This window comes from Mustela putorius, unplaced genomic scaffold (genome assembly GCF_011764305.1).
Source record: "Mustela putorius furo isolate JIRA1106 unplaced genomic scaffold, ASM1176430v1.1 tig00003845_pilon_pilon_pilon, whole genome shotgun sequence".
NCBI lineage: Eukaryota > Metazoa > Chordata > Mammalia > Carnivora > Mustelidae > Mustela > Mustela putorius.
The window spans coordinates 10446507-10463019 of NW_025421998.1; the positions used below are offsets into that span (position 1 = coordinate 10446507).

Below are 16513 nucleotides of genomic sequence, written 5' to 3' on the forward strand. Positions count from 1 at the left end.
CCACTGAAATTGTTGTGTATGAGGGGAGACTTCTACTCCGCCATCTTCTCAGAATCTTCTTCGATGTAAATCTTACCCTTCCTTCTCTATTAGTAAGGAGTATTTTATCCCCTTGCTTCTTTAAGGATTTTCTTTTTGTTTGATTTTCTATAGTTTAGATATGGTAGACCCCTGTGAAGATTTTTCAGTATTTATTCTGCGTGTTGTCTGTTAGTTTCCTGGAGCTCTGCTTTTGTCTGTCATTAACTGGAAAATTCTTATCCACTGTTGCTAAAAAGATCCTTTTCATTTCATTAATTCTTTTCCCTCAGGTGATTCCTATTGTATGTACATTGTAACTTTTGCTAGTGTTCAACAGTTCTTGGAAGTTCTTTTCCGTTTGTTTTTTTCCCATGATTTTTTCACTTTGCTTTTCAGGTTCAGAAGTTTCCACTGACGTACTTCAATCTCCAGTCCAGTCTGATTTTTTCCTCAGCCACATTTAGTCTCCTGATGACCTCATGGAAGACATTCATTTCTTTTATGGCATTTTTGATTCTGGCATTTCCTTTTGAGGCATTCGTAGAGTTTTAATTTCTGTCCTTACACTACCCGTCTATTCTTGCATTGTCTACCCTTTCCATTTGAGCCCTTTGCCTATTGTCATAGTTATTTTAAATTTCCAGTATAATAACGTCAATGTCTCTGCCATTTCTGAGTATGATTATAATACTTGTTCAGTTCCTTTTTTTTTTTTTAAGATTTTGTTTATTTTGTTTTAGAGAGGGTGAGAGTCGGAGGGGGAGGGCCAGAGGTCAAGAGGGAAAGAGAGGAAAGAGAGTATTTGAAGCATATTCCACACTGGCCTTAGAACCTGACACAGGGCTCAATCTCATGACCCTGAGATCATGACCTGAGCTGAAATCAAGAGTTGGACGCCCAATAAACTGTGCCACCCAGACACCCAGCTTGCTGTGTTTTTTGAAACTTTCTTGCCTTTTAGTATTTCTTGAAAGTTTTTATTGAAAACTGGAAATGATATGCCTAATAGTAAGAACTGAATTAGGTGTGTTTTATTATAATATTTTTTGCTTCTCTGTTTAGGATTTGGCCTCTATTTACTATTTATGAGAACTATTGGTTTTAGAGGCTAAAAATTTCTGTGATACTCTTGATTTTGTCTCCTTTGTTGTCTTTGAGTTTCCCTAAAGTCTTCTTCTTAAGTATGAGATTTAAAATCCTTCTGTTGTAATCTCTTGGTTTATAAGATACCCTGTTAATGTGGTGGTAATTTGTAGAGGTAGCAAAAGCATTCTGTCTCCCCACAACCAGATCTCAGGATTTTAGACAGCATACACCTTTTGTGTGAAACCTTCAGCAGTGTTTTTCCTCTTCTTTCTTGATTTTCACTGGTAGTTGGAGTTGGATATTTCCAGTCTGCAAGGTCATTTAGACTCTGGTAAACCTCAAGGTGCTTGAGCTACAGTAAAATATTTCTCAATAAGACAAGCTTTCATTGAAGACATCTGAGTATTTTTGGTGCATTTCAAAATGTTTATTTTGTTCTTCCTCATGCTAGAAGCACTAGGGGATTTGTTTTTAGTCCCCTACCTAAGAACCTTTTGGGACTGATGGGGGCAAAAACTCATGAAAGTGTGGAGGTCCCTGTGATCTGGAATTTTTTTAATACTTGAGCTTTCTCACTGCAAGCCTTCAACAGATTCCAAGTTTCAGGTTTTCCTAGTGGTGCTAGCTCCCCTGGCAGGCTCTTGCTCTGGGGCTTCTCCTCTGGGTAAGCAATAATTCTCCATAACTACCTCTTTTTCCCTACAGTGGTGTGGGCAGCAGTATTCTTTGAGACCTCAGTTATCTGATGAATCAAAAAGGATTTTGTGAGTCTCAGTTTATTTACCTCTTTTCTTGTGAGGACAGTAGTGACAGCATTCAAGTGCCTTTAGTATTGGAGTATAAACCGAAGTTCTCTTTTACCTTTTTTTATTTCTTAATGGTTCCATTACTGATTCTTCTTCTGTTTAATTGACTATAAAATAGCATTTTGATTTTATTTTCATTTCTTTTTCTGACTATATTCTAGTTATTTTCTTGGCAGCTGTCCTGAGTTTTACAGTTAATAACTTCTGTATGTAATTGTATAGTTTGAATACCAGCCTAGTTTGAACAGGGTACCAAAACTCTGCCCCAGTATAGTTTGTTCCTTCCTTCCTGTGATGTTCCTGATAATAGCATTATTATCCATTGTTTAACCACTAACATAGATTTATGATTATTATCTTACATATTTATTTTTAATCATCTACATGAAAAAAGAGTTAAAATAATAAAAATCCAATAATATTGCCCTATGTCTGTGGAGCTGACTTTACCACTGCTCTTTATTTCTTTGCATAACATTGGACTACTGTCTGTTGTCCTGTTACTGGCTAATGTTGCAAGCATTGTGTTTGGTATATTTTACTTTCTTCTTCATTTCTGAAAGATACTTTTCCAGATACAGGATTCTTGGTTGACCGTTTTTTCTTTTAATACTTTAAATGTGTTATGTTATCTCACTGCCTTCTGATAGCCATTTTTTTTTTTACAAGAAATCTGCTATTATTCTTTTTGATGGACTTTGCAGTAAGTGACAACTTCCTTTTCTTCTTCTCTCTCTCTTTCTGCTTTCAAGATAATTTCTTTGTCTTTGATTTTTGCCAGATTTATTATAATGTGTTTCACCGTTGAATTCCTTGCCTTTATCCTCCTTGAATTCCATTGATTTTTTGGGGAGTATGTAGATATATATCTTTTCTTAAATTGGGACATTACTGGCATTTTTCAAATGTTCTTTAAGTTTCTTTCTTCTTTTTCTCACCTATGACTCCCATTATGCATATGTTAGTACCCTTGATGTGTCACAGATCTCTTAGGCTTTCATTTCTCTTCCTGCTTTTTCTTTCTGCTCCTGTAACTTGATAATTTCAGTTTTCCTATCCTCAAGTTCACTTATTTTTTCACAAAATCAAATTTGTACTTGAAAGCCTACAGTGAGTTCTTCATTTTCATTGTCGTAACTGCCACTTTCAGAATTTCTTTTGAGTTTCTTTTCCTTCACTTTATTAATATGTTCTATTTGTTGAGAAATTATTTTCCTCTTTGTATTTGTTAATTACTTTCTTTAGTTTTTTGAATATATTTAATATAATAGGAATTCCAATTTCTGTGCTTCCTCGGGGATTGTTTGTTTGTTTGTTTGGCAGTTGGTTCATACTGTCTTCTTTCTTCATATTCCTTATAATTTTTTGAAAACTGTACATTTTTAATAGTCTAGGAGGTAGTAATCATGAAGTCAGATTCTTCTACCTCTGTTGTGTTTGTTTTTGTTGCTCATGTGAGTTGTAATAATTTGTTTTAGTGACTTATCTAAACTACCTTTGTAAGACTGTTCTTTGTTGTACATGATCTCTCATGTCCTTTAGCTTGTTAGCTAGTGTTCTGATAAAAGTTTCTTCAGGTGCTGTGCATAAGTCAGCTTCTGTGGACTTAGCATTTTCTTCGTTGATGTAAAAATTAGGTGTCAGCAAATTTGATTCTTACTGTTTTGTGTCTTTGTCAGCCTTTCTATGGTAGGATATCACTTGAAATATCCTACTTCACCATTTTTCAGATATCATTTCTTTTTCATTTTTAAATTTTGTAGAAAGTTTCATATAAAAAGACAAAAAAGCATGCATAGTTTTATACAGGATGAGCTTGGCCACCTAGCCTAAGTAAAGCATGTATATCAAAGGAGGCAGGGGTTCAGAAAGAAAAGATGCTTTCTTAGCTCTAGAGAGCTAATTGAACTGATCTAGACAGCATAAGTGTTGTTTGGTTTACCTAAAAAGGTGGTGGGGGTGAATATTGCCTGTTGGCTGTTACCACCTTTAGTACTGGAGTATAACTTAAGCATTCTAGATGTTAATGACTTGATTAACCACTCTCCACACTGACTCTAAAGACTGGATAATTTTTGTGGATTCTGTTATTGTTTCCAACAATTTTGCTTTAGTTTAATGAATAGATTTTTTTTCTTTTTTTTTTTTTTAAAGATTCATCTGTTTGACAGAGAGAAAGAGAGACAGAGAGAGAAGGGAACACAGGCAGGAGGAGTGGAAAAGAGAGAAGCAGGCTTCCCACTAAACAGGGTGCTCAATGCGGGACTTGATCACAGGACCCTTGAACCATGACGTGAGCCGAAGGCAGACTCCTAAAAAATGAGCCACTCAGTTGCCCCTAAATAGTAGATTTTTAAAAACGATTTTTTTTATTTGAGAGAGAGCAAGTGAATATGAGCTGGGTGAGGGGAAGAGGGAGAAGCAGACTCATCTCCGAGCAGAGCGCCCAATCATTACCTGAGCTGAAGGCAGTTGCTTAACCAACTGATCTGCCTGCATACTCCAATAAATAGTAGATTCTGATGGATTTTTAAATTTGCCTTAAACTTTTATATAGACTCAAATTAAAAATAAAATTGTCTGATCTGATCTCATAATCATATTATGATAAAGAGGTAGATTCTGGCCTACTGTCTTCTGAAATACTTTGTAATGAACAGTAGTTTCAAAAGACCTTAGATAAATAATATTTTAAATATTTGGCTACATTTTTAAAAGTACTTTTTTTAAACTTCATTGTATATTTTTGGTACATAAGTCTAGCAATTTTCATTTCCTGGGTCTAGTTTTATGATGGTCTCATTTTAAAAGGATTTAAAAGATAGTCCATAAAGAAACAAAAACTTTTTTTAACCTTATTTACAGCCCTTCTTGGAGGTCTGCTTCAAGTTAACACCTGTTTTGTTTGGTTTTATGAAATCACTGTGATGTACTATATTGTCTTTTTGTGGTATTTTGTAATACTTTATGATATCAGTTGAGAGGGCAACAGGGAAATTTCATGATGTGCACTGTTTTGAAGAGATACTAAAAAAGAATATTGAAGTAATGAAGATTTCCCATTATTCCACAGTATATTCTGCATTATTAATACTTCTGTGGTCAGTTTTATTATTTTCATATCAGTGCTTATCCATCCAACATATTTTATATAATGTGCTAGGCAAATGTTGATAATATAAGCCAGGATCTGTCTTCTCATGTAGAGAATTTGGGGAAAGTAAACTTGTCACAATTGTTTGTGGTTATATTATATAGAACTTAAATTGTTAAGATTGACATTTTAAATCCTATTTTCACAGCTAGGAAGGAGACAAAATCATAATAGCCTCTTACTTTACAGAGCAGAGACTGGATCTCAAGGAGATATTAAATAATATGCCTGTGTTTATTAGTGCTAGACCTAGGGATAGAAATCAGATTTTTAAAATTTTTTTAATTTTTGAATTTCTTTTCAGATATCTTTTTATGTATTTTCATAAATAATGGGAAGTAACAAGGCTTTAGAACTGTGGTAATTAACTTGATGAAATAATCTAGAAAGATTATTTAATCAAAATCCTTAAGTCATCTTTTTCTTATTTCCTCTTTGATTTTTATGTCTCACGAGTTTTTATGTCTTCCACATTGTACAGTTAAGTGGTATATAGTTATTCCTAGTAGCCTTTTAATGATCTTTTGAATTCCCATTTTACAGTTATATAATTTTTTTATTTATAATTTTGTTGGTTTGGGCCCTTCCTTTTTTCCTTGGTTAGTTTCACTAAGGGATTGTAAATTTTGTTTACTTTTCAAAGAAGCAACTCTTCATATGGTGAAGTTTTTCTATGATTTTTCCGTTTTCTGTTTTATGTATTTCTGCTCTAATCTTTCATCATTGTCATCGTCAGGCATTGTTATTTTTACCATCGTTATTATTAACCCTTAGGTTCACTTAGTGAAGTGTTCCTGATTTACATAAAACAAATCTTTGGCTTACATTTATAGCTGACTAGTATAGTTTAACATTAGGAAATTGCTTAATTATTACTGGATGAGGAATATTAGATAAATGATCTATTGTGTATTTCAAAAACTGATTTTCATTTGTGATATAGACTTTGGGCCCTAAAATATAAATAAAATAATAAAAATATAAAATATAATGATAAAATATAATGTATTTTTTCAGTTTCATCTCTAGACACTGAAAAAGGACCTAAGCCATGTGCAGACCATAATTGTGAATCTTCCAAAAGACTGTCTAAGGTATGTTATGTGAGGCTGGAGAAATTTAAAAAAACATGAAAATGCACAGTGTGTAAGTAAGCATCTCAGTAGTTATTGAGCACATCAAATCTACCCCTCAATTTAGGAAATTCAACAGTAAAAATAAAACTTCATCAAATAATAAATGATAAGAACTTAATACAGTTAATATTTTTATGAAATGCTTTAAAATTTAGTATCTTGTAACTGTGTTAAGAAAGGTGATTTTTCCGTTTCTTTGGCCTTATTTGCTATTCCATGTTAATTTAGAATTATTAATCAAGTAGAATTCCCTAAGGATTACCGTTACCCTACCCTAAAATGATAAAATTTGATCTACCTTGTTTCTTAACCATTTTAATGTTCTTCTAAAAGCAGCATCCTGTGTCTATGCTCAAGGCAGAAATTAGGCTGAGCCTCCCAGCAGCAATCTACTTTAGTTTTCTCTTTCATGTTATACTTCACATACTGTTTACACTGTAACTTATGGCAGTTTTGTGTCCTATCTGTGGTTACTCCCCTGTGATCAGAAGCACTTTGTAAAAAAATATTATTTTTAGGGGAGCCTGGGTGGCTCAGTCATTAAGTGTTTGCCTTTGGTTCAGATCATGATCCTGGGGTCCTGGGATTGAGCCCCATATTTGGCTCTCTGCTCAGCGGGAAGCCTGCCTCTCCCCCTCCCCCTGCTTGTGTTCCCACTCTGTCTCTATCAAATAAATAAAATCTTTAAAAAATGTTATTTTTAAATATTTGGAATTTAAGATTACTTATTACATTATGATAGTTGTCAAAATGTCCTTATAAAAGTATAGGTATATTGCATGTTCAGGTCCACAACCATCACTTTGCCCAGTGAAACTGACAGGGGTATGATTTCTTAATTTGTGCCTCCTGAAATATAGCTACCTCATCAATCTGTGTGTTATCTGGTATTCCATTTAGAAGTTTTCCTTAGGGGTTAACCTTCATCTCTGTGATAGATTTGATATTTATTTATTTATTTATTTTTACTTTGGAAATAGGGTTTTTGTTCTGGGGTACCAGAGAGTAGTCAGTCTTATTTTTTTATTCTTATTTCTTAATCCATGGGTAATGTGCTAATCATCCTTTCTTTAATTAATAGCACATCTTTTAGATTCCTACCAATCTTCAAACTTCTGAACAGTCATAGTCCTTCAGTTGGTGTAATTTCTTTGGTGATGTCGGAATGTGTGTTCAAGCAGAGAAATTAGGACTAGGGAAGGAAACAGAGACATTTTATTATTTTCCTTCAAGGTGATTTCATGCTGATATCCATTTGTAGTTTTCTTATATCATTCAACAGTGAGAATTAATTTTATTTGTACTTCTTATATTGAAACAAAAATATCAAATTCTGCATTCCATGAAACTTGCAGTAACAAAGGTGTGCAGTTTTATTAATTCCTTAGAATATTATGTAGCTGTATTACATTGCTATCAACAAACATTCTGCCCTATGATTTTCCTGTCATTTGGATACTTTTTCTTTTCTTCCTTTCTTTTTTTTTTTTTTTTCTATACATCTATCTGCCTTTTTCTCTTCTGCTTTCCTTCCTGCTTCCCTTTTTAGCTTTTCTGGGCATAAGATGGTCTCTTTTTGCCTATTATATTAAAATAGATGGGTGTTTTTTGGTTGATGGTAGTGGAATAGCAGTATAATAGTTAGCACAATAATAAAATGAATTCAAAATCTCCAGACCAGAGTATTTTCACAGAAGCATTCCAGGGGCTTTGATTTACAAATCTGAAAAATTATTTTGTATTGTTGGCTTTATTGTTCATTTCATTCAGTTTTCAACTTTAGGGCCTTTTCGTTTGGTATTAGCTTCTTATTACTAAATACACTTTGAATTTAGCAAGGTCTAGGTAACCTAAAATGTTCCCCCAACTACGGGAAATTCAGACTTACTTTGCCGTATTTGTCCCAGGGGAAGTGTATCTCTTTGAAGATTTGATCCAGATATATTCTGTTTCTTCTTTGATGCACTGGTTTTCCACTCTTCTCTTCCAGTGATGTATTTTTCAGTCTTTATGCCAGTGCCACCCTTTGTTCATGCCTGTACCTTTACAGCAAATCTGATGTCAAGTAGTATAAGTATTTTATCTTGGTTCCTTTTCAAGATTTGTTAGGGTCCATGATCAAAGGAATGAGACTGATACAAAGCGAAGGTCAAGCAAAGCTTTATTTCACGCCAAGCATCAAGAATGACACTGACCGGTCAGGGCTGTCTCTTACGAAAAGGTGACAACGTTGACCCCGGCAAGCCCACTCCCAATGTGGCTGCTCTGGACAAGGCCTCTCCCAGGATGAGACTGTTACTAATGAGGTCGCTCCCTGGACAGGGCTGCTCCCCAAAGAGGCCACTCTGGAGGAAGCCTCTTTCCCACTGATGCTGCTCCCGCAGGGCTGCTCCGGGAGGAGGCCTCTTCCCAGACGAAGCCGCTCCCTGGAATGACGCAGCTCCAGTGAGCTGTGGCTAGGATGACAAGGCCGCTCGTGGCTCGGGGTGGCCAGATCTAGGCCATTCCCTGCAGTGACGCTGCTGAGGGTCGTGGTGAGTGGGTGGGGCCGCTGGCGTCTCGGAGCACTGATGGCTGAACCGTTGGTGTCTCAGGACTGCAGGCGTCTAGGGGCTGCAGGCGTCGGTACTGCTGACAGCTGGACTGCTGATGTCTTGGGACTGCAGGCGTCGGGACCGCTGACAGCTGGACCGCTGGTGTCTCGGGACTGCAGGCATCTAGGGGCTACCAGAGGTGGGACCGCTGGAGGTGGGACCACAGGCAGCTTGAAGCTGCAGGCGGCTGGAGGCTCAGGACCGCAGGAGGCGGTTATAGCTCTTACAAGAGCTGTCACTCCTCTTCTGTTCCCGCCGACTCTTCCGCTCCCCCTGACTCTTTAGCTCCCGCTGACTCTTCTGCTCCCGCCAACAGCTCTCCTGCTTCCTTTTTCTGACAGCCTCACAGACCCAACCTTTATAGGAGTGGTTGAGCCCCGCCCCTACACAGGCAGCCAATTGAATCCCAATTCCCCCAGTACATACATACGCCTCACCGATTGGACATCTCCATCCGGCCTGCCCTGCCCCTACATCCTGAATCCACAAGCGAGTTCCTCTGGAAGGGGCACACCCTCACAGATTGTTCTAGATGTTCTCGGTCCTTTTTAATTAAAGATTTTTTTTTAAGTCTCCATGTCAGATTTCTAAAAACAAACAAATAAAAAAATGCCCTGGATTCTGATAAGAGTTACCATGTATCTATAGGTCAATTGGTAAGTAATATTTTAATAATATGTTTTCCAATACCTAAACATGTCAGTTCTCCCTGTTTATTTAGGTTTAAAAAATTCACCTTTTTATTATTTTTTCTTTGGCAGTTTTTAGTTTAAAGGGCTTGGATTGCACATTTTCTGCTCGATTTGTTCCTAAATATTTTGTGGGTTTTAATTTTTTTAGGGCTGTCTTAAATGGACTATTTAAAAAATTCATTGGCCAGTTGTCCGTAGATGTTTGCATGGTACATATTTGCATATTATATTTATAGCCACTTGTTAAATTCATTTCTTACAGTAGTTGCTTTAAAGACTACTTAGGATTTTCTGTGTAAACCATCATGTCATCAAATGCAAATAAGAGACAGTGTTTCCTTTTTTTCTGATTTTTATGCCTTTTATTTCTCTCCTGATCCTGTTTGAATCTACAGTATGATGTTGAATAGATGAGGTAAGAGTAGATATCCTTTTCTTGTTCCTGATCTTAGGGAAGCTACAATTTAGGCTTTCACTATTAAATATGCTGTTAGCTCCAAATTTCATAGATGCCTTTTAGCAGATCAAGGAAGTTCCCCTCTATTCCTCATTTACTGAGAGATTATGTTATGGATATTTGTTCATTTGGTTCAAATACTAATTCTGCATTTATTGAAAAAACCCACATATGTCTTCATTACAAATTTAACAAAATATGTGAGACCTTTAAACTAAAAACTGTAGTTTGTTCTTTTATTATTATGAAATGTTCCCTTTATTTTTTTTAATTAATTTTTTTCAGCATAACAGTATTCATTGTTTTTGCACCACACCCAGTGCTCCATGCAATCCGTGCCCTCTCTAATACCCACCACCTGGTTCCCCCAGCCTCCCACCCCCGCCCCTTCAAAACCCTCAGATTGTTTTTCAGAGTCCATAGTCTCTTATGGTTTACCTTCCCTTCCAATTTCCCTCAACTCCCTTCTCCTCTCCATCTCCCTTTGTCCTCCATGCTATTTGCTGTGCTCCACAAATAAGTGAAACCATATGATAATCTCTGCTTGACTTACTTCACTCAGCATAATCTCTTCCAGTCCCATCCATGTTGCTACAAAAGTTGGGTATTCATCCTTTCTGATGGAGGCATAATACTCCATAGTGTATATGGACCACATCTTCCTTATCCATTCGTCTGTTGAAGGGCATCTTGGTTCTTTCCACAGTATGGCGACCATGGCCATTGCTGCTATAAACATTGGGGTACAGATGGCCCTTCTAATTCTTGCTCTCAAATTTTATCTGAAATTAATGTTAATTCATTTGTCTAATGCTTACTGTTTCCAAGGGGTATATGTTTCTAACCACTTAATTTCAGTTCTCTGTGTCTTTATATTTAAAATGCATGTTTCTTATAGATAACATATAATTAACCCCTTTGTCTCAATAAAAAAATCTTTAATTGGAGCATTTATTCCAGTAAAATTTAATGTAATTATGATACAGTTGGATTTATGCCTACTGTTTTACTATTGTTGCCTAATTTTGTTCCCTTTTTTTATCCTCTGTATTTTTAGAGTTTCATTTTATCTATCTACCCATTTATTTATATTGAGATAAAATTGACATATAACATGATACTGGTTTTAGACATATAGTGTTATCAGTTTCAGGTATACAAATAATGATTTAATACATGTATATATTGCAATGCTATTACCACATTAAGTTGACATCTGTAAATACACAGAGTTGCACATTTTGTGTGTACAGCTGTACAAGGTAAGTAAGTCTGGGATGTCAGGTACACCACTTTGACTCTGGTCAACAACATTGTATTGTATATTTGGAAGTTGCTAAGAGAAGTAGATGTTAAAATTCTCTCTGCACACACTTCCCATGTTTTCAGTTACCCATGGTCAACTATAGTCCAGAAGCAGATGATCTTCCTTCTTTTGTCAGTAGGTCATTAGTACCCTAATGCTGTGTCACAATGCCTGCATTATTGACCACACTTCTTCTCATCATGTAGGGACCTTTGTCATGTCACATCATCACAAGTAAAACAAGGGGACAAGTGCAGTACGAAAAGATATTTTAAGAGTCAGAGATAAAGAGATTACATTCATGTAAATTTTATTATTGTACATTATTATAATTGTTCTATTTTATTATTATTGTTAATCCCTTACTATGGTATACTTGATAATTTAAACTGTACCATAGGTGTGTGTGGATAGAAGAAAACATGGTATTATGGGGTTGAATAATATTCACAGTCTCAGGCACCCACTGGGGGTTTTGGGACATATCCTCCATGGGTAGTTGGGGGTCAACTGTAACTGGAAGTTTGTACCTTTAATTACTTCTTTATTTTCATTGCTGATGTGCATTTTGAAATTTTTTATTAAAAATCAATTAACTAACTTATAGTGTATTATTAGTTTTAGAGGTAGAATTTAGTGATTTGTTAGTTGCATATATCACCCAGCGCTCATTGCATCAAGTGCCCTTCTGAAAGTCCATCACCCAGTTACCATATCTCCCCTTCCCAGATTGTTTCCTAAAGTTAAGAGGAGTATCTTGTGGTTTTCCCCTTCTTTGATTTTATCTTATTTTATTTTTCCTTCCCTTTCATTATATTCATGTTTTGTTTCATAAATTACACATATGAGTGAAATCATATGATACTTGTCTTTCTCTGACTGACTTATTTCACTCAGCATACAACCCTCCAGTTCCATCCGCATTATTGCAGATTTTCATTCTTTTTGATGACTGAATAATATTCCATGGTATATAGGTACATTTTTTATCTGTTCATGAGTTGATGGGCATGTAATGACTTTTTTGTCACTTACTACATTTTTTGCCTTAAATTCTATTTTGTCTCATATTAAGCATGGCTTCTCCAGCTTTCTTTTAGTTTCTATTTACATGGAGTATCTTTTCCTGTTCCTTCAGTTTAATTTTTTGTGTTTCCTTAAACCTGAAGTCAATTTCATGTAGACAGCATATAGTTCGGTCTTGTTTTATATCCAGTAAACCACTCCATGCCTTTTGATTAGAAATTCTAGTCCCTTCACATTTCAAATAAGTAGTTATGGAAATAGCAGCATTTTTTTGTGTGGCTTTTTTTTTTTAATTTCCTTTCTTTCTCTCTTGCTCACTTTCCTTGCTCCCTTCCTACAATGTTATGTTTAGATTCTTTTCTCTTTGTGTGTTCTTACTATAGGTTTTTGCTTTGTGGTTACCATGAGAATTATGTACAATATTTTACAGTTGCAACATTTTATTTTAATCTGTAATGGACTTAAATTCACATGAATTCTGAAGCTCTTTACTTTTACTCCCCGTAATGTTTTATGTTTTTATGTCCCTATTTAAATCTTGTCTTGTGTACCCATTAGTAAGTTGTTATATTTATTATAGTTATTTCTACTGTCTTTTGACCTTCATACTATATTTAGCAAGTGATTAAACTATTAACAGTAGATTATTCAGAATTCCACTGTAGATTTACCTTTTCCCTTGAAATTTATACTTTCATGTATTTTCCTTTTACTAGTTAGCATGTTTTCCTTTTATCTTAAGGAACTCCCTTTAACATTTCTCATAAGGCCAGTTTCTCATAAGGTGAGGAACTCCTTCAGCTTCTGAATGTATGCAGAGCTCGCTCTCTCCTTTCATTTCTGTCATACAACTTTCTATGGAAGAGCATTCATGTTTGGCAGTTTTTATCTTCTAGCTCCTTGAAAATATTGTGCCATTCCCTTTTGGCCAGAGTTACTGTTGAAAACAGTAGTAGTCCTGTGGGGATTCCCCTGTCTATAGCAAGTTGTTGTTCTTTTGCTGCTTATAAGATTCTTTTTCTGTGTTTAGTTTTTGATAATTTAATAAATGTGTCTTGGTGTGGGTTTCTTTGGGTTCTTCTTCTTCAGGTCCATTTGTGTTTCCAGGATCTGGATATTTTGTTTCTTTCTTAAGATTAAGGAAGTTTTCAGCCATTGTTTCTTCAGATAGCTTTCTGCCCCTTTTCTCTTTTTTTCTTTTAGGGATCCCCATAATGTCTTTGACTCTTTGTTGTCTTCATGCTTTGTGATTTTTCCAAGCAACCTTCTTTGATGTTACAGGTTCCCACTAGTTGAGGGTGTGCCAACATCTGTCAGGGTCCCAAAGGGAAGATCTCCTCAGTACCTATATGTAGGGTGATTGGAAGCCAGGTCCTTAGGATGCAGCATTTAAATTATGCACACCTACCTGTTTCAGGGGAAGAGGGAGAGGTGAGATTTTCTGATTGTTCCCTCTGCAGCAAGCCTTGGGGTTTCTTTTCTGTTGTCCCATTGAATCCCTGAACCTGAGCCCTGCTGGCCACCATAGCCCAGTAATTAAGGAGTGCCCATTTAGTGGCAGCTGCAAAAACCAGGGACTAATATTTACAGGAGCTCCTTCTCAGGAGATAGCTGTCCCAGACTGGGAGAGAGGGAGATACACAGGTTGTACCCCCAGCCTCTCTGGTCTCCAGAAAGTATGCAGTTGTCCCCTTGATGTATGTTATGTTGGAAACCTTCCTGTTAGATTGCAGCTATTAAGTTAAGCAAATGGGCCTCTCAGAAGTTTTAATTGGCTGTTGTCCTCATTGCTGTATACTCTTTGACTTATTTGTTTGAGTGGTTGCTCTAAAAATTGTGATATACATCTTTTTATCATTTCACAGTTCACATAAAATGTGTATTTTGCCCCTTCCTGCTAAATATAGAAATGTTGCCATTTTATAGCTTCATTTAAACCACCCTCATCTTTTTGCAGTCATTCTATCCACCTATATTATAAAAATACTTTGGAGGCATTTGCTGTAAATAGTCATGCATATCTTAAAGATATTTAAAGAACAAATAGTCTTTTACATGTGTAGTACCATTTTCTATGTTTTTCCTTTCTTCTGAGGATCAAAGTTTTTATCTGATACTATTTCCCTTTAGCCTGAAAAATCTTCTGTTGCATTTTTTGTGGTTGTGATCTGCTTACAAAGGATTTCTTCAGTTTTCTTTTACCTATAAATTCTATTTGTTTTTATTTATTTATTTTTTAATTTATGAAGAATATTTCATTGGTTAGGGAATTTTGATCTGGGAGCCTACTTTTTCAACATTTTAGGTTCTTTTTCACTCTCTTCTTGCCTCTGTTGCTTCTGATAAGTCCATTATTTACATTTTTTTAAAAGACTGACATTTATTTTAGAGAGAGCAGGGGTTGGAAGCGAAATAGCAGAGAGAGAGGGGGAGAGAGAGAGAGAGAATTTTAAGCAGGCACCACACCCAGTGTGGAGCCCAACCTGAAGCTAGATCTCATGACCCTGAGATCATGACCTGAATGGAAACCAAGTCAGACACTTAATTGACTGAGCTGAGCCTCTGAGGTGGCCCTACAGGTTGTTGTTTTAATGTGTTGGTTTTTTTCTTTGCTTTCAGTATTTTTTTTTTTCTGTGTCTTTAGTTCTTAGCAATTTGATTATGGTATGCTTTGGTTTGGTCTTATTTGTATGTGGTCTATGTGAGATTGGTTTGTGGTTATTGAATCTATGATTTCATGTTTTTCATCAAATTTTTGGAAAATTAAAGCTATGATTTATTCTATTTTTCTTTTTTCTCTCCCACACTCCATTCTCTACCATCTCCATATTTTTAAACATCCATGTGGTTTAAACTTCTCATAGCAGATGGTTTGTTTCTGAGACAGGGGGTCACCTACTGTAAGAAAGCCATAGGAAGTGAAAAGCATAAACCATAGGCCTTTTCTAACTCAGTTTGGGAGTTATTTGGCATCTTCTGTGTTGTAGTATCTTGGTCAAAGCATTCATAGGTCTGCCTCCTTTAAAGAAGGAAGTTCAAGCACCATTACCGTATGAGATGCATGCTGTAGAATTTGTGGCTTTGTTTTAAAATTATTGTAACAATTATACAGGGACACTCATACATCAGTTTTTTAAAGATCTTTTTATTTTATGTGGAAATACTAAGAATTTTAAGTAGACCTACAGTTGTAAAAATATTATAGGGGAATCCCTTGTCCATTTTGCCCAGTTTCTCCCACTGCTAACGTCTTGCAAACATACTGATAAAGAACAGTATCAGAAGCAGAGATATTGACATTGCTAAAATCCACTGCTCTCATTTAGCCTTGGCCAGTCTACTCAAATTTGTTTCTATGTGTTAAGTCATGTATCCACCACTGTAGTCCAGATACAGACAGTTGCAGTCTTGCAACTTTGTTTGCAGTCTTGCATATTTGTTTCTATGTGTTAAGTCATGTATACACCACTATAGTCCAGGATACAGACCGTTGCAGTCCCACAAGGATCCCTTCTTGCTTTTTAAAGCCATGCCCACCTCTTTCCTGACTCTGCCCCTGCTCCCCCTTTCCTTAACACTTGACATTCACTATTCTGTCCTCTATTTTTAAAGTTTCAGTAATCATAAAGAATGAAACCTTACGGGATTGGCTTTTTTCGCTCAGGATATCCAAGGTGGTGCATGTACCAATGTTGGTTCCTTTATATTACTGCGTAGTGTTCCATGGTGCATATACCACAGCTCATTTAGCTTTTTATCTGTTGTAGGACATCTGGACTGATCCCAGTTTTTGACTGGTAAAATTATAGCTTTTGTGAACTTTGGTGTACAAGTTTTCATGTGAAAATAATTCACCATTTTGGCTTACTAATTCTGGATCATATTATAGTTAATTTTACATTTCCATCAGCGGTGTATGAGTGGTCATTTCTCCACATTCTTATTGGCATGTGGTATTGTAACTATTGTTTATTTTATCCCCCATGGAAAAGTAATTTAGTATTATCCCATTATGATTTTAATTTGCATTTCCCTAATTGCTAATGATGTCGGTCGTTTTTTGTTATGCTTATTTGCCACCTGCACATCCTTTTGATGAACTATCTGCTGCTCATTTTCTATTGGAATTTTTGCTTATTTCATGTTCAGTGAAAAGGGTTCTTTATATATTCTAGATTGAGTGTTTTTCTCATGTGTTGTTTGTAAATATTTTCTCCCGGATTTTAGCTTGTCTT

The 16513-nt window shown here is 35.8% G+C and overlaps 1 protein-coding gene across 1 annotated transcript in view; it reads left to right on the top strand.

Annotated features, from left to right (window-relative positions):
- Positions 1-16513, top strand: part of LOC101693045 (zona pellucida binding protein) — a 106567-nt gene that overhangs the window by 41721 nt on the left and 48333 nt on the right. Inside the window, exon 6 of the mRNA XM_004739400.2 lies at positions 6085-6161. Within this exon, the coding sequence (XP_004739457.1) occupies positions 6085-6161 (77 nt within the window). The remainder of the gene's footprint in view (positions 1-6084; positions 6162-16513) is intronic.